A 20,691-nucleotide genomic window follows, 5' to 3' on the forward strand; every position below is an offset into this window, starting at 1 on the left:
TGGCGAATAGTTTAAAAAAAAGAAAAATATATATTTAAAGGGTGAATCATATAATTATGGTGTATTATTAATCATTCTTGCATGTTTTCTGTTGGAACTAACAGAGACTGATGAGTGTGCAGGGCATTACATTAGACATAAACATGTCATTGGAGTTCAGAAAGACATCTTATAAGAATCCACCTTCCAAGAAAGCGCAGAAGTTAGGGCTGCTTCAGCCACCGCAAGACACTAAATGTTTCATGTTGTTGAGAAGAATATCATTTTATTACTAATTTGCAGCTTAGTTTTTGATGCAGTCATTCAGTCAGACAGATCTGCTTCTTTTCGTATGTGGTATAATCATTATAGTATTCATGATGAAAGTAAAGCAGGTGATTCATTAACCAGTATCTAGATTCCTTAACTAGTATGTAGATTATATAAAACTTTTTTCATTACTGTGTCACGGAATTTTTGAAGATTCATTTGTGGTGGTTTAAGATTGTTCTTGTCATAGGTGGAAAATTCAATGCATAATAGGCAATCTTTCTAAAGACCAGATTCCATGGAACACCGACATACCTGGTTAGGACTTGCTGTTTCACATGACTGTTTGAATTTAGAGGATCCACCACCTCATTTCTGAGACTTGAGTCACATTCAGGAGGCAGTAAACTGGTAGCTTACAGATTAGAGGTAGGCTAAAAGGCCAAGAAGAATGAGAGTTTTTTTTCTAGAGTATGATAATATGGTAGACAAATTGCCCTATCTCTCTGTCATCCCACTTGTAGATGACTCCAGGGAAGGTGATTCAGTCATTGGAACAGTGTATATGATGTAAGGATAGAGGATATAGCTTAAACTGAGTGACACATAAGTTATCACCAAGAAATTAGTGTAGCCTAAGGTGTCAAATTTTTTCAAGTAGAGTCTTTTAGGAACTGGGTTCTGTTGGTATGTGTCTATTCAGTGTAGTCTCACTGGCATTCAGACAGTGGCCTTTTAACCCGCATAATAACATTGCAATAATAAGCATCTGATTCTTCAAAGTATTTCTTCATTTGCATTTTGTACTACATTATCACAGGCAGGCCATGTGTGGCAGAGAAATGAATTGGTGGTGAGCTTCATCACAGGCTCTGTCCTCATCTGGCTTAGTCACAAGCAAAATATTCAAGTGCACATTGAACCACCCATGGGTATAGATTTTGATTTTAAGGCATTTGCACTGTCCAGGTAAGGTATCATAGTCCTATTATTTTAGTTGTATCTTTTTGCATAATTTTCCCCTTATGCTTACACTTCCCAAGGATGGTTGAGTTTCTTCAAACAACAACGCTAAAACATACTCCTTTAACTGTTGCTTGTAATATACACATTTTCTGTCTGTGTCCGTACTTTTCTTTTCCTACACACATGTAGTATGGTCATTCTTGCCATACCCAATGAATTTTTCTGCTTTTCCTGGACAAACCCCACAATGAATACATGTACAGTATACTAAAATTTTAATAGATTCCTTTATACTGTACATTACATGTATTTTCACACTTTTCACCTTTGCCTCATGCATGCTCTCATATTTGTGGTCATTGAATGTGGTTATTGATCCTCATCATAAAACCTTTGAATTTCTGAATATTGTTGATAGCAAATAGATCATAAAACCTTTGAATTTCTGAATATTGTTGATAGCAAATAGATCATAAAACCTTTGAATTTCTGAATATTGTTGATAGCAAATAAACACCTTATCACATATACCACAGGCCATTTTCTTTGATGTTTAATTCTTTAAAGATTATGCATACATATATCAGCACAAGTGAAGTTTGGGAAGATTTCTGTATACATCACGTTGCTTTGAATGCAGGACCTAGCTCATACAGTATGGGTAGATTTCATATACATATATGTTATCTTTGGAGATAGAAGAAAGTCCTACCCATGCATTCCCTGTTTGTTATGGAAAATGAGTAAAAGGGGCCAAAAATCCTCCTCTCCTGTATAATTGCTTTTCAAAAAGTAGTACCAAAAGGAGCAGTATGAAGATTTTGCCAAAAAGGCTCATTCCTGATGCTACCACACTAAGTCAGGAAAGGCTAGCACATGAAAATCTAGTTAGCTATGTGAGCCAAGATCCCCTTTTGTGGGACTCCTGCAGCTTTTAGGCTGCAAACCATTTAGCAGCGGGATAATCTGGGCTCCTTTGGGGTGTGAAGGTTCCCCACAGTGCTGTAATTCACTCCATCCTCTGATGATGATACACCTTCATGAAAGGTCACATCTTGCTCATGGTTATTAACATTTGCTTACACAGAGTTTGAGATAAAGGTGAATGTTCAAATTACAGAGGTATAAGTTTGCTGAGTATTCCCGAGAAATTATATGGGAGGGTATTGATCGAGAGAGTCAAGGCATGCATGAGACGGGGGAGGAGCAGTGTGGTTTCAGAAGTGGTAGAGGATGTGTAGATCAGGTGTTTGCTTTGAAGAATGTATGTGAGAAATACTTAGAAAAACAACTGGATTTGTATGTAGCATTTATGGATCTGGAGATGGCATATGATAGAGTTGATGGAGATGCTCTCTGGAAGGTATTTAGAGTACATGGTGTGGGATGTAAGTTGCGAGAAGCAGTGGAAAGTTCTTATCGAGGATGTAAGGCACGTGTATGAGCAGGAAGAGATGAAAGTGAGTGGTTCCCAGTGAATGTTGGTTTGCAGCAGGGGTGTGTGATGTCTCCATGGTTGTTTGATTTGTTTATGGATGGGGTTGTTAGGGAGGTGAATGCAAGAGTTTTGGAGAAAGGGGCAATTATGCAGTCTGTTGTGGATGAGAGGGTTTGGGAAGTGAGTCAGTTGTTGTTCGCTGATGATACAGCACTGGTGGCTGATTCGGGTGAGATGCTGCAGAAGCTAGTGACTGAGTTTGGTAAAGTGTGTGAAAGAAGAAAGTTGAGAGTAAATGTGAATGAGAGCAAGGTTATTAGGTACAGTAGGGTTGAGGGACAAGTCAATTGGGAGGTAAGTTTGAATGGAGAAAAAATGTAGGAAGTGAAGTGTTTTCATATCTGGGAGTGGATTTGGCAGCGGATGGAACCATGGAAGCGGAAGTGAGTCACAGGATGGGGGAGGGGGCAAAGGTTCTGGGAGCATTAAATAATGTGTGGAAGGCGAGAACATAATCTCAGAAAGCAAAAATGGGTATGTTTGAAGGAATAGTGGTTCCAACAATGTTATATGGTTGTGAGGCAGGGGCAATAGATAGGGTTGTGCGTAGGAGGGTGGATGTGTTGGAAAAGAGATGTTTGAGGATAATATGTGGTGTGAGATGGTCTGATCAAGTAAGTAATGAAAGGGTAAGAGAGATGTGTGGTAATAAAAAGAATGTGGTTGATAGAGCAGAAGAGGGTGTTTTGAAATGGTTTGGTCACATGGAGAGAATGAGTGAGGAAAGATTGACAAAGAGAATATATTTTTCAGAGGTGGAGGGAATGAGGAGAAGTGGGAGACCAAATTAGAGGTGGAGGGATGGGAGTGATTTGAGCGTTCGGGCCTTGAACATACAGGAGGGTGAAACGCGTTCAAGGAATAGAGTGAATTGGAACGATGTGGTATACCTGGGTCAACGTGCTGTCAATGGATTGAACCAGGGCATGTGAAGTGTCTGGGGTAAACCATGGAAAGTTTTGTGGGGCTTGGATGTGGAAAGGGAGCTGTGGTTTCGGTGCATTATACATGACAGCTAGAGACTGAGTGTGAATGAATGTGGCCTTTGTTGTCTTTTCCTAGCGCTACCTCGTGCACATGCAGGGGGAGGGGGTTGTCATTTCATGTGTGGCGGGGTGGCGATGGGAATGAATAAGGGAAAACAGTATTAATTATTACTACACATATATTGGAAAGTCATGATTGAGGTGGAGGCATGCACAGTGGGAGAGGGAGCCTAGATTATGGGATAAATGGGAGAACAGGTCATTGTCTGCTAAGGCAGAAATGGGTATTTTTTAAAGTACAGTACATCGGAATATATAGGAAGGACAGAAAACAATACCTGATGATCCATGAGGAGGTTATCTTACTAACCTAGATGTGATAGAAGCAGGACAGTAAAGTAGAAGGTAAATTCACCCATCTCTTCCTCCAATGTCCATAGCTGATTAATTCTTTTAGTATAATGTCTAAGCTGGAAATGGGAGGCCTAGTGCAAGCAGTTTCTTATCAGCTTATTGCAGCTTACAGCGTGTTGTTTGTGGATACTTCTGTAATATTTTTCGGATCCCCAGGAGGTGTTGCTGTTTAAGAAGGCCCATCTGGACTGTGGAATAGTAGATCTGAGCTTTCATGCATAGTGCAGAAATACCTGTAAAACTGTAAAGATAAGGAATTAATGATGGTCCTACCATTAGCAAAATAGGAAATGGATATGAGGAGGAAGCAAGTAAAGGTAGAAAAATGGTTAACAGCAACAGGTGTATTGCTGTTCAGAATGAGAATAAGTCTGGAGAATATTGTGTGGGCATGCATGAGAGGTTCATTTTAGGAAAGTAGATTATCTGTAAAGTAAGGAAAACCACAAGGGGTACTTCATTCTTTTATCATGCCTTTCTTCTTTCATATTAAAGATGAGGTCTACATAACCTACTGCCTATTTACCTAACTTATGTGTTTTTAGTTTTAAATACTAGATTTTGCTGCATAATTAGGGTTTATTTATGATATTTTTTTTTGTGATTGTTACATAGTGTTATTTTCATGTTCTGGAACATCTTTTTATAGGGGAGGTGAATGGCTTGTTGGGGGTGGTAAGAGCCACCTCTTAGTTACATATTCCCTTGTTAGTCGGTGTGTGTCTCAGGTTATCCAGTTGCCTGCATCATGCTGTGATGTCTTTCAGCCTATATTTCTGCCTCCCATACATCCAAAGTTTTCCCAGGTAAATATGTTATATCCTTTTTTAAGGAAATTATTGCTTTGGTTATACTATTCACAATGCACCCATTAAAAGCTATGTTAAATGAACTACTTGCTTTTGTTACTATATTTGTTACTCTGTTGATGGCCTTTCCACTCACAATTTATTTAACCAATAGATAGCATGTGGAAAAATATTTATACAACTTATGTAAAGTATTAATGTTGATTTATTATCCATACAGGTACTAGCTGTGCTGAACTCAACTGGAGTATTAAGCATTATTGATTTTACAAATGCCACAAAGCTCAAGACAGTAAAATCCCATAGATATAATATTGGTCAGTATTTTTATTTTTCTCATCTTTTATTGTATACATTAAAGATTAATTGCTACACATGTACCACGGGAAGATTAAGCTGCTTTAGATATATTTTAGAACAGGCAGACATTATGCATGTGCTGTATTTGTAAAGATTACCTTTTTGCACGGTATGGGGAGAGAGTTCTGCACTTGTCGGACCATGTCTCCTGAGCTTTCTGTACCATCAAGTAATCCTTTAAACTTTTGCAAACTGTCTGCACTTGCTCACTTATTGGTTCTTTGGTTGTTTTTTCCAATCATCCACCACTAACCAGTTACTTAGAGTTGTGCAGAGGAGGGTGGATGTGCTGGAAATGAGATGTTTGAAGACAATATATGGTGTGAGGTGGTTTGATCGAGTAAGTAATAATAGGGTAAGAGAGATGTGTGGTAATAAAAAGAGTGTGGTTTAGAGAGCAGAAGAGGGTGTTTCGAAATGGTTTGGTCACATGGAGAGAATGAGTGAGGAAAGATTGACCAAGAGGATATGTTTTTCAGAGATGGAGGGAACGAGGAGAAGTGGGAGACCAAATTGGAGGTGGAAAGATGGGGTGAAAAAGATTTTGAGTGATCGGGGCCTGAACATGCAGGAGGGTGAAAGGCGTGCAAGGAATAGAGTGAATTGGAATGATGTGGTATACCAGGGACAATATGCTGTCAGTGAACTGAACCAGGGCATGTGAAATATCTGTGGTAAACCATGGAAAGGTCTGTAGGGCCTGGATGTGGATAGGGAGCTGTGGTTTTGATGCATTACACATGGCAGTTAGAGATAGTGTGAATGAATTTGGCCTTTTTTGTCTGTTTTCCTGGTGCTACCTCGCTGAAGCAGGGGGTAGTGATGCTGTTTCCTGTGGGGTGTGGTAGGGCCAGGAATGGATGAAGGCAAGCAAGTATGAATATGTACATGTGTATATATGTATATGTCTGTGTATGTGCATGTATATGTGTGTATATTGGCATTTATGTATATTTATATGTGTATATGAGTGGATGGGCTGTTCTTTGTCTGTCTCCTGGCACTACCTCGCTTGATGTGGAAAACAGCGATTAAGTATGATAATTAATAAATAAATAAATATTGATATATATAGCATTAATGAGATGGCCTTTATTAGGACCTCAGTTGCCCATACTGTCTCAGCTAACATAAGAAAAATATAGAGTTATGGAGGAGTGGGAAACATTATTTTATGATTGTCAGGAATTTAAGCTAAACATTTTAACCTCCTTATAAGGTTAACTGTCTTGTTATGCATACATCAATTTTGGAAATATTGTTCATAGAATGCACATGGCTTTAAGAAGTTAAAAGTTTATTGTTTTTGTTGTTAACCTTTGGAACCAAGTTTTAAGTCAGTTTGTATTGCTGTTTTATTTAATTTTGTTTTTAGTATTTATACTACGAATTTTGACTTTTTTTCAGATTCAGTTTCAGAGAGTGAAGATGGTAATTTCTTGGCTGTGAATTTTAGAAATAGTACAACAAAGATTTACCCTGTCAGAGCATTTTTTCCTGAGGACCCAAAAGCTATTTCAGTTGCTCAGTTGGCAAAAGACGAAGTAGCATTCCGTATTGTGGAGAAAAGAGAAAAAGAGTATCACAAAGAGGAAGACAGAAGACAAAAGAAGAAAGAAAAACATAAGGAGTTACAAGTTGGTAACTCCTATAATGTTTATTTTGCAGTATGAATCTGAATCATGGGAGTTCCTTATCAAACACTAACTCATTGTATAAATAAAGAGAGGGCATTTAAAGTGTCAGTCTGTCTGGGCATCAGAGATGTAGATTTTTTTTTTTTTTTTTATACTTTGTCGCTGTCTCCCGCGTTTGCGAGGTAGCGCAAGGAAACAGACGAAAGTAATGGCCCAACCCCCCCATACACATGTATATACATACGTCCACACATGCAAAAATACATACCTACACAGCTTTCCATGGTTTACCCCAGACGCTTCACATGCCTTGATTCAATCCACTGACAGCACGTCAACCCCGGTATACCACATCGCTCCAATTCACTCTATTCCTTGCCCTCCTTTCACCCTCCTGCATGTTCAGGCCCCGATCACACAAAATCTTTTTCACTCCATCTTTCCACCTCCAATTTGGTCTCCCTCTTCTCCTCGTTCCCTCCACCTCCGACACATATATCCTCTTGGTCAATCTTTCCTCACTCATTCTCTCCATGTGCCCAAACCACTTCAAAACACCCTCTTCTGCTCTCTCAACCACGCTCTTTTTATTTCCACACATCTCTCTTACCCTTACGTTACTCACTCGATCAAACCACCTCACACCACACATTGTCCTCAAACATCTCATTTCCAGCACATCCATCCTCCTGCGCACAACTCTATCCATAGCCCACGCCTCGCAACCATACAACATTGTTGGAACCACTATTCCTTCAAACATACCCATTTTTGCTTTCCGAGATAATGTTCTCGACTTCCACACATTCTTCAAGGCCCCCAGAATTTTCGCCCCCTCCCCCACCCTATGATCCACTTCCGCTTCCATGGTTCCATCCGCTGCCAGATCCACTCCCAGATATCTAAAACACTTCACTTCCTCCAGTTTTTCTCCATTCAAACTCACCTCCCAATTGACTTGACCCTCAACCCTACTGTACCTAATAACCTTGCTCTTATTCACATTTACTCTTAACTTTCTTCTTCCACACACTTTACCAAACTCAGTCACCAGCTTCTGCAGTTTCTCACATGAATCAGCCACCAGCGCTGTATCATCAGCGAACAACAACTGACTCACTTCCCAAGCTCTCTCATCCCCAACAGACTTCATACTTGCCCCTCTTTCCAAAACTCTTGCATTTACCTCCCTAACAACCCCATCCATAAACAAATTAAACAACCATGGAGACATCACACACCCCTGCCGCAAACCTACATTCACTGAGAACCAATCACTTTCCTCTCTTCCTACACGTACACATGCCTTACATCCTCGATAAAAACTTTTCACTGCTTCTAACAACTTTCCTCCCACACCATATATTCTTAATACCTTCCACAGAGCATCTCTATCAACTCTATCATATGCCTTCTCCAGATCCATAAATGCTACATACAAATCCATTTGCTTTTCTAAGTATTTCTCACATACATTCTTCAAAGCAAACACCTGATCCACACATCCTCTACCACTTCTGAAACCACACTGCTCTTCCCCAATCTGATGCTCTGTACATGCCTTCACCCTCTCAATCAATACCCTCCCATATAATTTACCAGGAATACTCAACAAACTTATACCTCTGTAATTTGAGCACTCACTCTTATCCCCTTTGCCTTTGTACAATGGCACTATGCACGCATTCCGCCAATCCTCAGGCACCTCACCATGAGTCATACATACATTAAATAACCTTACCAACCAGTCAACAATACAGTCACCCCCTTTTTTAATAAATTCCACTGCAATACCATCCAAACCTGCTGCCTTTGCCGGCTTTCATCTTCCGCAAAGCTTTCACGACCTCTTCTCTGTTTACCAAATCATTTTCCCTAACCCTCTCACTTTGCACACCACCTCGACCAAAACACCCTATATCTGCCACTCTATCATCAAACACATTCAACAAACCTTCAAAATGCTCACTCCATCTTCTTCTCACATCACCACTACTTGTTATCACCTCCCCATTTGCGCCCTTCACTGAAGTTCCCATTTGCTCCCTTGTCTTACGCACTTTATTTACCTCCTTCCAGATGTAGATGTAGATAGATAGATAGAATTAAATTCAGTAAGCGTAAAAAAGTCTGAAAAACAACTGATTTTAACCTTTCACTTCTTGTATGTCCCTTAATAGTTTTTTCAGTATACCAAATTGCATTTCTTACTTTATTTAATTGATATTAGGAATACACCGACAGTGACTTCTTTTGAATACATCCAGTGTTTAGTTGTCATATATAATGTAACAAAACCAGAGTATGTTAGAACCTCTCCTAATAGTGCATTTGAAATTCTCTTATTCCATTTGTCATTTTGAGGTTAATTTCCTATTGATATGATGTCATCAATTTCAGGAACTGCTTGACAAGAATAAATGGTATCAGATCCTACAAGAGTTCACTGGGTATCCAGGAAAGTATAGAAACTTAATATGGGTATCCATTTTGGATTTGCCACGCAACTACTCAGTCTTTAGTTCATTGTTAGATAAAGGAATCCATGTGGCTTTTGAAGGACTTCAGGAACTTTTACATTTGTCTGATGGATCATTACTCAAAACACTGCAGGGGTAAGTAAGATTTTATGCAGAGATGATTTTCATAGGCTTCATCAAAACTTTTGACATTTAGGGTAGCGTGAAGAATACGGAGTCACTCAATACTTTTATTTAATCAAAGCAGCTAGGTCCTGAGATGGACACCTCAGATTTGTTATTGAAATACCTGCTACCTCTAAACACTCCTTAACACAAATGCAACAGTTTTTAAGTCATTATACCAGTCACTGAGATCTCTGGATTTGGAATGTTATATAGCAATCAGAAAATTTCTGTTCGGGTCAAGCAAAGTTGAGTTTTACTTGTCATTTGCTTTAGCAATATGGGCATTTCAGTTAGTTAACAGTAAAGATATTTTGGAGATTGAAGCTTCTCATGGTGTTTTAGTACCATCATAACTGCATCATTGCATTGTCTATATTCACTGCATTTCAGAGAAGTTTTGCAAAATGCAACATTATTCAGCCATAGAGATGGTTGTTCAAAGTGGCTCAAAAAACAAGTCCTAGTCTCACCCAAACCTGGTTGATTTGTTTTATTTTATACTGTGAATGTTTCATTAGTCTTAAACTTAAGTAATCAGACTTTTTTCTTTTTTTTTAGTTGAGGCCTTGATCAAGGCTCTCCCATTAACGCTATATGTAAATGTATACCTGAATGGGTGATAAAATCTTTTGATACAAAAGGTTGTAATCACTGACATAGGCCTCTCATGAGGGTAGACCTTTACTAGAGAAAAGAGGGCAAAAAATGTGTAAAAGAGAAAATATACTGTAATAAAGTGTGAGGACAAGAAATTAAAAAGAATAGATGTGTGATAAACATACAGTAATAAAGAAATAACAAGCCTGTCCAAGAAGATTAATGAAATGAGACAAAGTAGGACAAGCACTCCTCAACAGGAAGGCATAAAGCAATGCTGGGAACCACTTCATTCAGAAATCAGGGCATGCTGTTGATTTCATTTGAGCTTATGGGATGAAAGAATGAGCGATATGCAGTTTATGATAGTTTTTTACCTTGAATGTTGCTTTATTTTGATTAAATGTTGTTCTTTTTTATAAGAGTATTGCAGGTTTGTTGTTTGATTGTTAGTAATCTTTAGGATATTTTGCTGTGAGAACTTGGTTATTTTTCATGTAATTCAGTGACTATACCACCTCTAGACAAAAAATATGATACTTATTTAGGAGAGTTTTAAGCCTATTAGGAATATATATGGGGGCTACTGTACCATTCCATCTTTATGAAGCTGTTGCTTCTTGAAGTAACATAACTAGGGCTGGTATTTGTAATATTGCAGAATATGAGGCTAAGAGCTTCAAAAAGATTATCCTAGGATTAAGCCTTTTATATTCCTAAATATGGATGATGTTTTATCTTTTTGCTCATAGGTATCTAGGATAATTATATTTTTTTACCCTGATTTCTAGTTTGATGAATGTCCACATCATTTTGATAAAAGTTGAGATTTTAGGTCATCAGTGCATTAATACCTATATAGGTGAATGGCTGACTAAACAAGTAAAGCATAGGTTCCTGCATTTAATTTTCAGATGCTGAAGATTATGTTTTTCTGTATAAGGACCTCATTGCCTGAGCATGTTGCAAATCATAGGGACTTTTTTAGTTGATATTGCATCCATTCTATTAGCAATTTGTTCCAAACAGTGTATAATGAAGAGCTGGCTATTTTGTTTGAGCTAGATGAGCTATCATTTGAAAGAATGGGGTTAATTTTTAGTTCGCTAGCATATATTTGATTTATTGATGTATTCAAGTGCATTCAGCATGCCATTTGCAAGTTTTCAATAGATGGATTAGGGGAACAAGTGACTATTATGTTGCATAATCTATACTGTTGTAAGAATAATTTCTGTACTCAGAACCCTGTCTTGCCTGGCTCACTGGGCACCCTTCTTGGCCTCTGTGGAGTATCTTCCTGAGTTCGTGTTCCCATTTGTTAAAGTCTTCCATAGTAACCCTCTCCTATGCTTTGAGGTCACCATCACAATTATTAGTAAGTAGAAATATACATTTTTATGTGCATATTTGTGTATGTTTGACTTGTCTGTGTATGATTGTGTCCTTGTGTGTTTGGGTGTTTATGTGGACATTTGTATATGTATCTATTTGTCTGTTTATAATTACCTGTTTTTACAATACAGGGCCCCATCTCTTGAGCTTTCTTTTCTTATATATAACTTTTTGAGCTTGTGTATATTGTCTTCACTCATAGTTTTAAAACCTTACATTTATCCACAATTTTGATACTATAGATATACTTCTTTATGTCTTTCCTCACAAGTTTCTTGCTGAAGCTGTTACTGCAATCTCTGCCTGTTCTCTCTTTTCATCTTTCAAAGAACTCATTGTCAGCATTTCTCAAGTGATTTAGAAACTTAAATGAATATAAGGAAATCTTACCTTATTTGATTCTCTTGTAGCTCTCTTCTCTTATTTCAAGGACCATCTTTGTATCTCTGTTTTATGAGTTTCTGAACATATGTACAGTATATGTTTCACTGTATGTATATGTGCATGTTTATTTGAAAGACTTTCTTTACAGTAAATGTATTGTTATAGTGGAGTATAAGAAAGTCTTAGTTATCCATTTAAGGGCTATTTTTTATCTGATCATTTAAGATATCCATGCAAAAAAAATATGATGAGAGCCTGTAGGTAGTAGTTGGTAGGTAGCCACTGACCAAGGAGGTACCCACCTGGGTATTGGGAGGGTTAGTAACACCTGTGCAGTGGACCAGCATGTAAGTGGCTGTTGAGTTGCACACCTCTGACCAAGGTAGCTGTCTTTTCTTTCTGCCTCACCCAAATGTGGACTGCTAGCAGTCTGTCCACAGACATTCTCTACTTGTTCAAGCATAACTTGACAGCATTTAAATCACACAACTCAGTCTTTGTACCTCCAGAATTCTTTATGGTGAGTGCCATGCGCTAGACCTGCCTTTGGGAAAATGGTGTGACCAATAGCTAGAAGTAGTAGATGGGAACATTAGACGGTAGCATTTGGTAGAAACATTAAGTAGAATTAGTAGTAGGAAGATTAGGTTGAAGTAATGGGTAACATTAGGTGGGAGCATTAGGTATACTAGGTTGGAATATTAGACGGGAACATTGGGTAGAAGTAGTTAATAGGAACATCACTTAAGAACTTCTGAAAACACTGCACCGGAGTTGCCTTCTGCCAGTGGCTTGTTAAGGGTGAGGCACTAAAAGCTAGGAAGCAGCAAGGGAGTTCACCATTTTCGAGGCTCTTTTGCCATGGCCACCCCCTTAATGGATTTCTTGAAGGGAATGGACATCAGAAATATAGATAGATAGATAGCATCTAACTATAGTTGTCTAGCCAGAGCCAAGAATTTTTTAAGTTTTATCAAGGTCATTGGAAGAGTAGCTTTTATCTGTTACAAGATGGCAGGACAATGCATCTTTTTGGACTTATTAAGTAGGAAAGCCACTGATTCCTCTTCCTCCTGCTGTAAGGCATTGCATAGATGTGTTTGAAATTTTGAATGATTAAAAAACTTTGGCTGTTAATATAAAAAGAAAAAATCCCATGCCTCAAAGCCTCTGTAACCTTACCATAATTCCCATGTGTTTTAGAAAGAATTTTATAGTACGGCATAGAGAAAGCGTATTATTTTCTGTAAGATTTACATTTTTATTATTTTGCTTCAGGCTGTCAGATAGACAGAACTAAAGACAGCTGTTAACAAGTCATTGTCACATGAGGTGTTTAGTTGTAATGGCAGAAGTGAAGGATGATGATGCAATAGCATTGGTTGGCGGATTATGTTTATATTTTTCCTCTATTTCTTCTTCTCTTTGCATATCACGTCAGCAATGAAAATGGGAAACCTATGAAACTCAAACTTATATATATCACACATTGCAGTGAATTGGTGTCGGCTGTGGTTTGAATTCTGGCCAGAACCAGGAGTAACTCTTCTTAATGTGATTGAGCAAATCATATGTGATACTGACTCTTTATTCTTAGCACATCTCATGAAGCTCAAAGTCACAGCTGAAGACTATGCCTGGTCTGTACTCACAAGTGCATTTTCTAAAGTAAGTATATTTTTCTTTTCCAGTCACTATCATTTTGTGTATTTCTTTACTACTTCCCAGCATGTGAAAGGAAGGAATCAGAGAGTTATGTAGCTGCTCCATTTTATCTTATATTTCTGAAACCTTGGTGCTTGTATTATCTGTTTTGTCCATATTCAAATTATTTCTTTTATCCCTGTGTTAATATGTTTAAGTGTTGTGTTTTCCATTTTGCCTTTAAGGTGTCTTCATGTGCCCTGCATACTCAGATGTGAATTACAACACCAAGAGGTTCACAGTAACTATGATAGGTCTTTAGGTGTTATGGCCATGTGAAAATAGTTACCTCGATTGATTAATCAGATTGATCCAAATTCAGAATCTTAGGATGAGATTTAGTCTTCCCAAAAGAATCTACTGAAATGCTTGCAGCCAAAATTATGGAAATTTTGAGAGATGGTTCATTCAGTTTTTCTCAAAACATGAATCTCTGGTGTATTGTTGATGTATTAGGTCAAGTGAATGTGATGGGCAAAGAGTATGATTGGAGACTTTTGATGGATTCCTAGAAAAAATTTAAAAGCAGGGTTGCTGTACAGTGTTCACTTATTGCTTCTCTTCTTGTAGGCCATTTGGTTGTCATGGAGGAAACATAGGAAAATTGTGAAACTACTCTGGACATCATCTAAATTAACACCAAATGTCCTCTTTATGGTGATCTGAAAAGGGTTTATAAAATACCTGTATTTTCTGTGTCTATAGGACAGCCAAACTAGGGATCAATATTACCTTTGGAAAGATTTGTTCAAGAGAAGACTCTTTACTACAGGCTCTCTGAACACTAAGGCACATCCATTTTTTGAGGTGAATAGGATTCTGCTGCCACCACTTTCCATTAAACTTGGACAGATGAAAAGTTTTCTGAAAGGCCTCAGCAGAGAACAGAGATTCCAATATCTTTGCCTTAGGTTTACACAAATTAGCTAAAAGCTATCCCTGCCATGTGGAAAAATCTCATTTCCCTCATTTTCAACAAGAAAATGATTATTATAGCATGGTTATTGATAGAAGTAAACTTGATTTGCCTTAAGGTGCAGTTGCTTTCATATCATAGTTGACTGTCATCTACTGAAATATTTATGGGTTTGTAAAAGGATCAGTGAATGATTTTCTTTGTTTAATCATGCTTTTGTGAAGGTACAAGATGTCTGCTCACTTTCCTATGAATGCTGGCCTATTTATAGAAAATTCTTTGCACTTTTTCCATCCAAGAATCTAAACTACCCCATTTTGTACTGTTAAGGGACATTAGTCAAAACAAAGTGAAGTTGAATGTGTTCCATGTGGCATGCTTACCCTCATATCTGATTTTTTTAATAGGTTTTATCAAACAGTGACTGGTTTGTATTGTGGGATCACATTCTCTCAAACCCTCCCTCCTTCCTGCCCTGTGTGGCTGCAGCATTCACCCTGAAATCCCGAAAGACACTTCTTACATGCGCTGATGCCAATGAAGTCAGGGTGAGTTAAAGCTATCTGTTTGTCTCTCTATATCTCTGATGCCCATTCCCTCCAGTAATTCCCATCATTTTGGTGGTCACAGCAAAGGTATTTCCCCTTATTTCTGTCCTTATCTGCCTCCCTTACATACATCATTCCAAGCTTTCTTTACACATTTCTCTTCTTCCTGCACTCTTCCACTCTATTTCCCCATGTCACGAGTGGGGTAGCATTAAGAATAGAGGACTGAGCATTAGAGGGAATATCCTCACTTGGCCCCCTTCTCTGTTCCTTCTTTTGGAAAATTAAAAATGGAAGGGGAGGATTTCCAGCCCCCCCGCTCCCTCCCCTTTTAGTCGCCTTCTACGACACGCAGGGAATACGTGGGAAGTATTCTCTCTCCCCTGTTATGGGAAGCGTATCTTTTCATTCTGCATAGGTTCCAGTGTCCTTATGAATGGTATTGAATATGATTTATGTTTAGTGTAAAGTTTACAGTAAAGAAATATGTATGTTATCCTTAAGCTAAGTCAGCATGTTTATTGCACCTAACATTTTCCAGATGTACTATAACCAAGAATCTTGGATTTCTGTGAAAGCAGTGTTAGATAAAGCATATATGTTACATAACAGTATAAGTGAGGCTTGTCTCCCGAAGAAGAGATTCGGAGTCTTCACACCAATCCCACCAGGCGGTCTTCCTCTCTTCAACATTGGTCCCAGGGATGCTCGTGATGAAGAGGTAAATTGACCTCTTACATTTTCATAGGTTTATGGGCACTTGCTTAGATTGGTGATGGCAGGAGGGGAGACTCAATGCATATAACCAAAATTAGCACATAAATGAATTGCCTCTATTATTTCTTAAGCATATAAAGTTTTACAGTGCTCCAAACTTTGAATCTCTTCATAAGTCTTTTTTTTTTTTTAATTTGTGCAGCCCTAAACTCTGGCCTTTTATGAGGTTTATTCATTTTCAGTAATATTTTCATTAGTGGCAACTGTTCTATACATGATGAGAATCCTGAGCTGAGTGAATTCTTTAGCTTCAGGTTTTACACTGGAAAAAAGCATGCTAATCTCTAGTTGTTGTACATTGGAATCCAGACCGAGTGCCAACTTTAAGCATATATATATACACATATAAATACATGTAAACATGTATACATACTGTTTCATACATATTCGCTATTTCCTGCGTTAGCAAGGTAGCGTTCAAGAACAGATGACTGAGCCTTAAGAGGGAAAACTCCTCACTTGACCCCCATCTCTGTTCCTTCTTTTGGAAAAGTAAAACTGGAAGGGAGGATTTCCAGTCCTTATCTCTATCAGCTCTATCATATGCCTTCTCCAGATCCATAAATGCTACATACAAATCCATCTGTTTTTCTAAGTATTTCTCACATACTATCTTCAAACACCTTATCCACACATCCTCTCCCACTTCTAAAACCACACTGCTCTTTCCCAATCTGATGCTCTGTACATGCCTTTACCCTCTCAGTCAATACTCTTCCATATAATTTCCCAGGAATACTCAACACACACACACACACTGAGTGTGAATGAATGTGGCCTTTGTTGTCTTTTTCTAGCACTACCTCATGCACATGCGGGAGGAGGGGGTTGTTATTTCATGTGTAGCAGGGTAGCGACAGGAATGAATAAAGGCAGACGGTATGAATTTTGTACATGTGTATATATGTATATGTCTGTGTGTGTATATATATGTATACGTTGAGATGTATAAGTATGTATATGTGCATGTGTGGACATGTATATATATACATGTGTATGTGGGTGGGTTGGGCCATTCTTTCGTCTGTTTCCTTGCGCGACCTCGCTAACGCGGGAGACAGCGACAAAGTATAATAAATGAAATATAAATGAATATATAAACACACATATACATAACAACACATACATACATATACATATACATACACAGATATACATATATACACATGCACATATTCATATTTGCTTGCCTTCATCCATTCCTGGCATCACTCTGCCCCACAGGAAACAGCATCACCACCTCCTGCATCATAAAAATACAAATGATAGCTAGAGAATGGATGTGAGCTAATGTGGCCTTTCATCATCATTTCTTGACTCATCCTTGCAAATGCAAGAAACAGTAATCAAGTATGAAAAAAATGATAGTAGTAAAGCGTCACATATGTTTGTCATAAGCTTGCCACATGACTAAATGATTAGGCTGCAACACTGCCAGCTGCATGATATATCCCTCCTTGTCCCATAATATATGCATGTCACTATGTGGTCAGTTATAATTTTCTAAGCTTTTGTGATATATATTACATTGTTACATTACCTTGCCCCCCTACCTAAGGAGCCTCTTTTATGACCCAACAAGCACTTTGCAATCCCACTCCATCAGACATACACCCATGTCTCTATCACAAGAACCTTTATGCCCAAGGTCCAGCTTCCCCACTGAAGACTCCTAACACTTACTCCTCAGTTGCACTGTGCTTTCCCCATAGAGACATACACCCAATATTGCTGCTTTTTATGACTTATGTATGGTCCCACCCAGTCTATGTAGCCAGGTTTCTGAGCACTACAAGAGCCCATAGATAATGTTTTGTTATTAATGAACATTATGCATTTTCATCTGCTTCACCCTGTCCTCCTCAGCATTTTGATGGGTATTGACCAGTTGAGTGAAAAAAAATATGGGCAAAGATTTTGGAAACTGTCTGAGTTGTTAGTATCTTTTTTTTTTACATAAGTACTCTCTTACTGCACCCGTGATTTCTTTAAATCCATGACCCATACATGGCACACCTCACAGTCAACTGCCAGAGGTGTATATGACACATCAGCAGTCATTGGATTAATTGTTTGACTCTCATATTGTGTTTTCTTGAAATGGGCCTTTGAAGTTTTACATGAGTCTTCTTTTATATTGTAGGTATGGTTTTTTATGATTTTTTTGTTCCACAGTAAATTTCAAGTAAATTCTAGGAATTTTATGGCCATTACCCCATATTGGAATATACCATTTCTCAGCTTCAGGATATTGTATATAGGATACATATGTGCCCCACACACCCTCATGGTTTATGGTAAGAATACTCAAATTTGCATAAGTATAGCCAGAAGTGATTACTGCTTTTCATAATGGATACAACTTTAATTCATAACCTTTAAATATCCCCAGAAGGAGAACATAGAAGGGAAGCTTCGGGATTTGAATTTAGAAGTTCAGTTTTCCAAGCAAAGTACAACTGGAAATCCTCTACCAAATATGGCTCACCTTCAGCAACAAGAAGATATGGGTAAGGCTTCCTGCTTTTCTGTAAGCTAATCTCTTCCTTGCATGGTGCCAATGTAAAGGCTTGTCTTCAAGTATATTGTTCAAAATTATTGTATTTCTCATTTCTAAGGACGATACTTTTGTGCAATATGGAGACTCGGGGCACTCAAAATTGGTTTTCTTTACTCTATCCAGTAAACTGGTATTTAGAGATGTCCATACCTGTATATCTGGCCCTTGGGAAGATTTTGACAGTTGCATGGACCTGTAATCTTAGATTCATTGTCTAGTTCATATAATGTTTGAAACATGATCTAATGATCTACAGTATTTAAAAAGTGTATGAACCTTGGAGACACATGATTGCCAACTCACCCACTACAGTAGATACCATGTTGACTCTTGGATCAGACATATATAATGAAAGAGCCAGATATTTTGTAATCTACTTCAAGAGAAGTTATCCTGTGGGATTACTGTCAGAACTAGGTTTCCAAGTCACTGAGTGTCTGGTTTAATAAATTAATATTAATTTGGCTAATGACCAATAAAAGCTTTTGCATCAAGAGGGAGTGGGTACTCTTAAATAGTCTGACCTCATTTATGATGCCTTGGCTGCCTGTAACTCAAAAGTCATATAGACGTGTGTCCTCATGGTTTACATGTAAACATACAAAATTAAATCTAATTACTTATTACTTATTTTCTGTAGACTTTCCCTGCTCTCAGTTTAATAAGACTAATGCTATTCTAGTCCTTAATTACTTATTTTCTGTAGACTTTTCCTGCTCTCACAGTTTAATAAGACTAATGCTATTCTAGTCCTTAATTCAAAGGATATTTTAATGTTTCAGTATATTTGGTTGGTCAAAAGGAACTACAAAAGCAAGAGGAAGAATGTCTAGACAGCATTGTAAATCTTCGTAAGAGACATCTTGCTAGTACACTGCCAAAAAAGTCATGAGTTACCAATGCTTCAGTACTTAATTCATTCAGAAAATAGCAGTGCCACAGTTTAGTGCCTTAGTATGTGAATTGCAGAATCTCTGTTGTAGTAGCCTGTTAGAGTAATTTGTTTTGTTTACTTTACTCACTGTGATAAACTTTGAGCGGGTTAATTTGTTGTATGAAGGCCTAAGTTTACTCAGCTCAGCTGGGATAGTAAGAAAGGCATGAAATTAAAGTGGTGTGATTGATACTAATTTATGAATGTTGATAATAGAAAAATAAATATATATGATCTTAACATTGTAATATTTACCTCATTAGTTTTATTGTAGTATCTTTGATTAGAAATAGCTAGGTCAAGAACACTCAGTTTAATTGTCTCTACATACAAAAGAGAAGGTAGCACACTTTACTGTTAATGAAGGAAAATGAGTCATAAAGGTTTTAACTGTAGATTTATTGTCTTTGTACCATATACCCCCATTCTAATGGACTTCAACGTATTGAAATTCATCTGGTAATAGACCTTTTGGATCCCATCAGACTAAATTAAGGATCTTTCCAGAAAGGACCTTAAAATTCTCTTACATTACAACATAAAGCCAGTACAATTGGACCCATTGGACTGAGTTTGAAATATAATGGAATAGCCCATTAGTTCCCAACCTCACTCCAGGATTCTGGGCATCATGAGCATATTGGCTCAGTGCATTTGGCTCAAATTGGCATGAAGAATATCCACATTTCTTGATTTATTTCAATTGAATTCACAAAATGATGACCACATATAAAAAAAATTAGTGCCTCTAATAAACAGACAACTGAACAATGAAAGAAAATTTAAACTCCATTAGGTAATACCATAGTAATTCTTAAGTGCATCACTGAAAGAAAAAAAAATCACATTGCTCAATTTATTTTGACCAAAATATGAGTACCTCACATAGGCTTCAAACATTCATATTAAAGAATCCCTAGATATCATAAGTGCCTCAAAAACTATCAATGATTTGCTTGGGCCGTACCATCTGCACACACCAAGGTCATACTTCTCCCATCATGGGTAACTGACACTTCAAGATAACTGACACTTCAAGATTCTTTTCTGATGCTAATTGTAGTTGCCTGTAACATCAGGCATCTCCACATACTGCCTCGCTACATCTTTCAGTTTAAATGAGGATAGGAAAAGGCAAAACATACAAATTTATGTCTTGATAACCAACACTGTTTGCTGTACATCTTCCATCATGTAATATGAGTAACTGACACCCTTAAGTTCTTTTCCAGTATGATTCATCTTTACTTGTGACATAAGGCACCTCTACATACCAGTAAAGTGCAATTTTCAGTTTTAATGAAGGTGA

At 37.8% G+C, this 20,691-nt stretch overlaps 1 protein-coding gene across 8 annotated transcripts in view; it reads left to right on the forward strand.

Annotated features, from left to right (window-relative positions):
- Positions 1-20,691, forward strand: part of LOC139753224 (TBC1 domain family member 31) — a 50,845-nt gene that overhangs the window by 6,789 nt on the left and 23,365 nt on the right. For 2 of the 8 annotated variants that reach the window (XM_071669443.1, XM_071669442.1), the window contains exons 6-16: positions 1,070-1,218; positions 4,763-4,919; positions 5,143-5,239; positions 6,690-6,919; positions 9,320-9,534; positions 11,409-11,542; positions 13,439-13,611; positions 14,971-15,111; positions 15,653-15,832; positions 18,281-18,398; positions 19,231-19,622. In XM_071669443.1, the coding sequence (XP_071525544.1) occupies positions 1,070-1,218; positions 4,763-4,919; positions 5,143-5,239; positions 6,690-6,919; positions 9,320-9,534; positions 11,409-11,542; positions 13,439-13,611; positions 14,971-15,111; positions 15,653-15,832; positions 18,281-18,398; positions 19,231-19,340 (1,704 nt within the window). In that variant the 3' untranslated portion in view covers positions 19,341-19,622. Of the gene's footprint in view, positions 1-1,069; positions 1,219-4,762; positions 4,920-5,142; positions 5,240-6,689; positions 6,920-9,319; positions 9,535-11,408; positions 11,543-13,438; positions 13,612-14,970; positions 15,112-15,652; positions 15,833-18,280; positions 18,399-19,230; positions 19,623-20,691 lie in introns of those variants that run through there. The other 6 variants (XR_011713664.1, XR_011713665.1, XM_071669444.1 and 3 more) reach the window with 5 other exon arrangements.

Source organism: Panulirus ornatus, chromosome 14, assembly GCF_036320965.1.
Source record: "Panulirus ornatus isolate Po-2019 chromosome 14, ASM3632096v1, whole genome shotgun sequence".
Classification (NCBI taxonomy): Eukaryota; Metazoa; Arthropoda; class Malacostraca; order Decapoda; family Palinuridae; genus Panulirus; species Panulirus ornatus.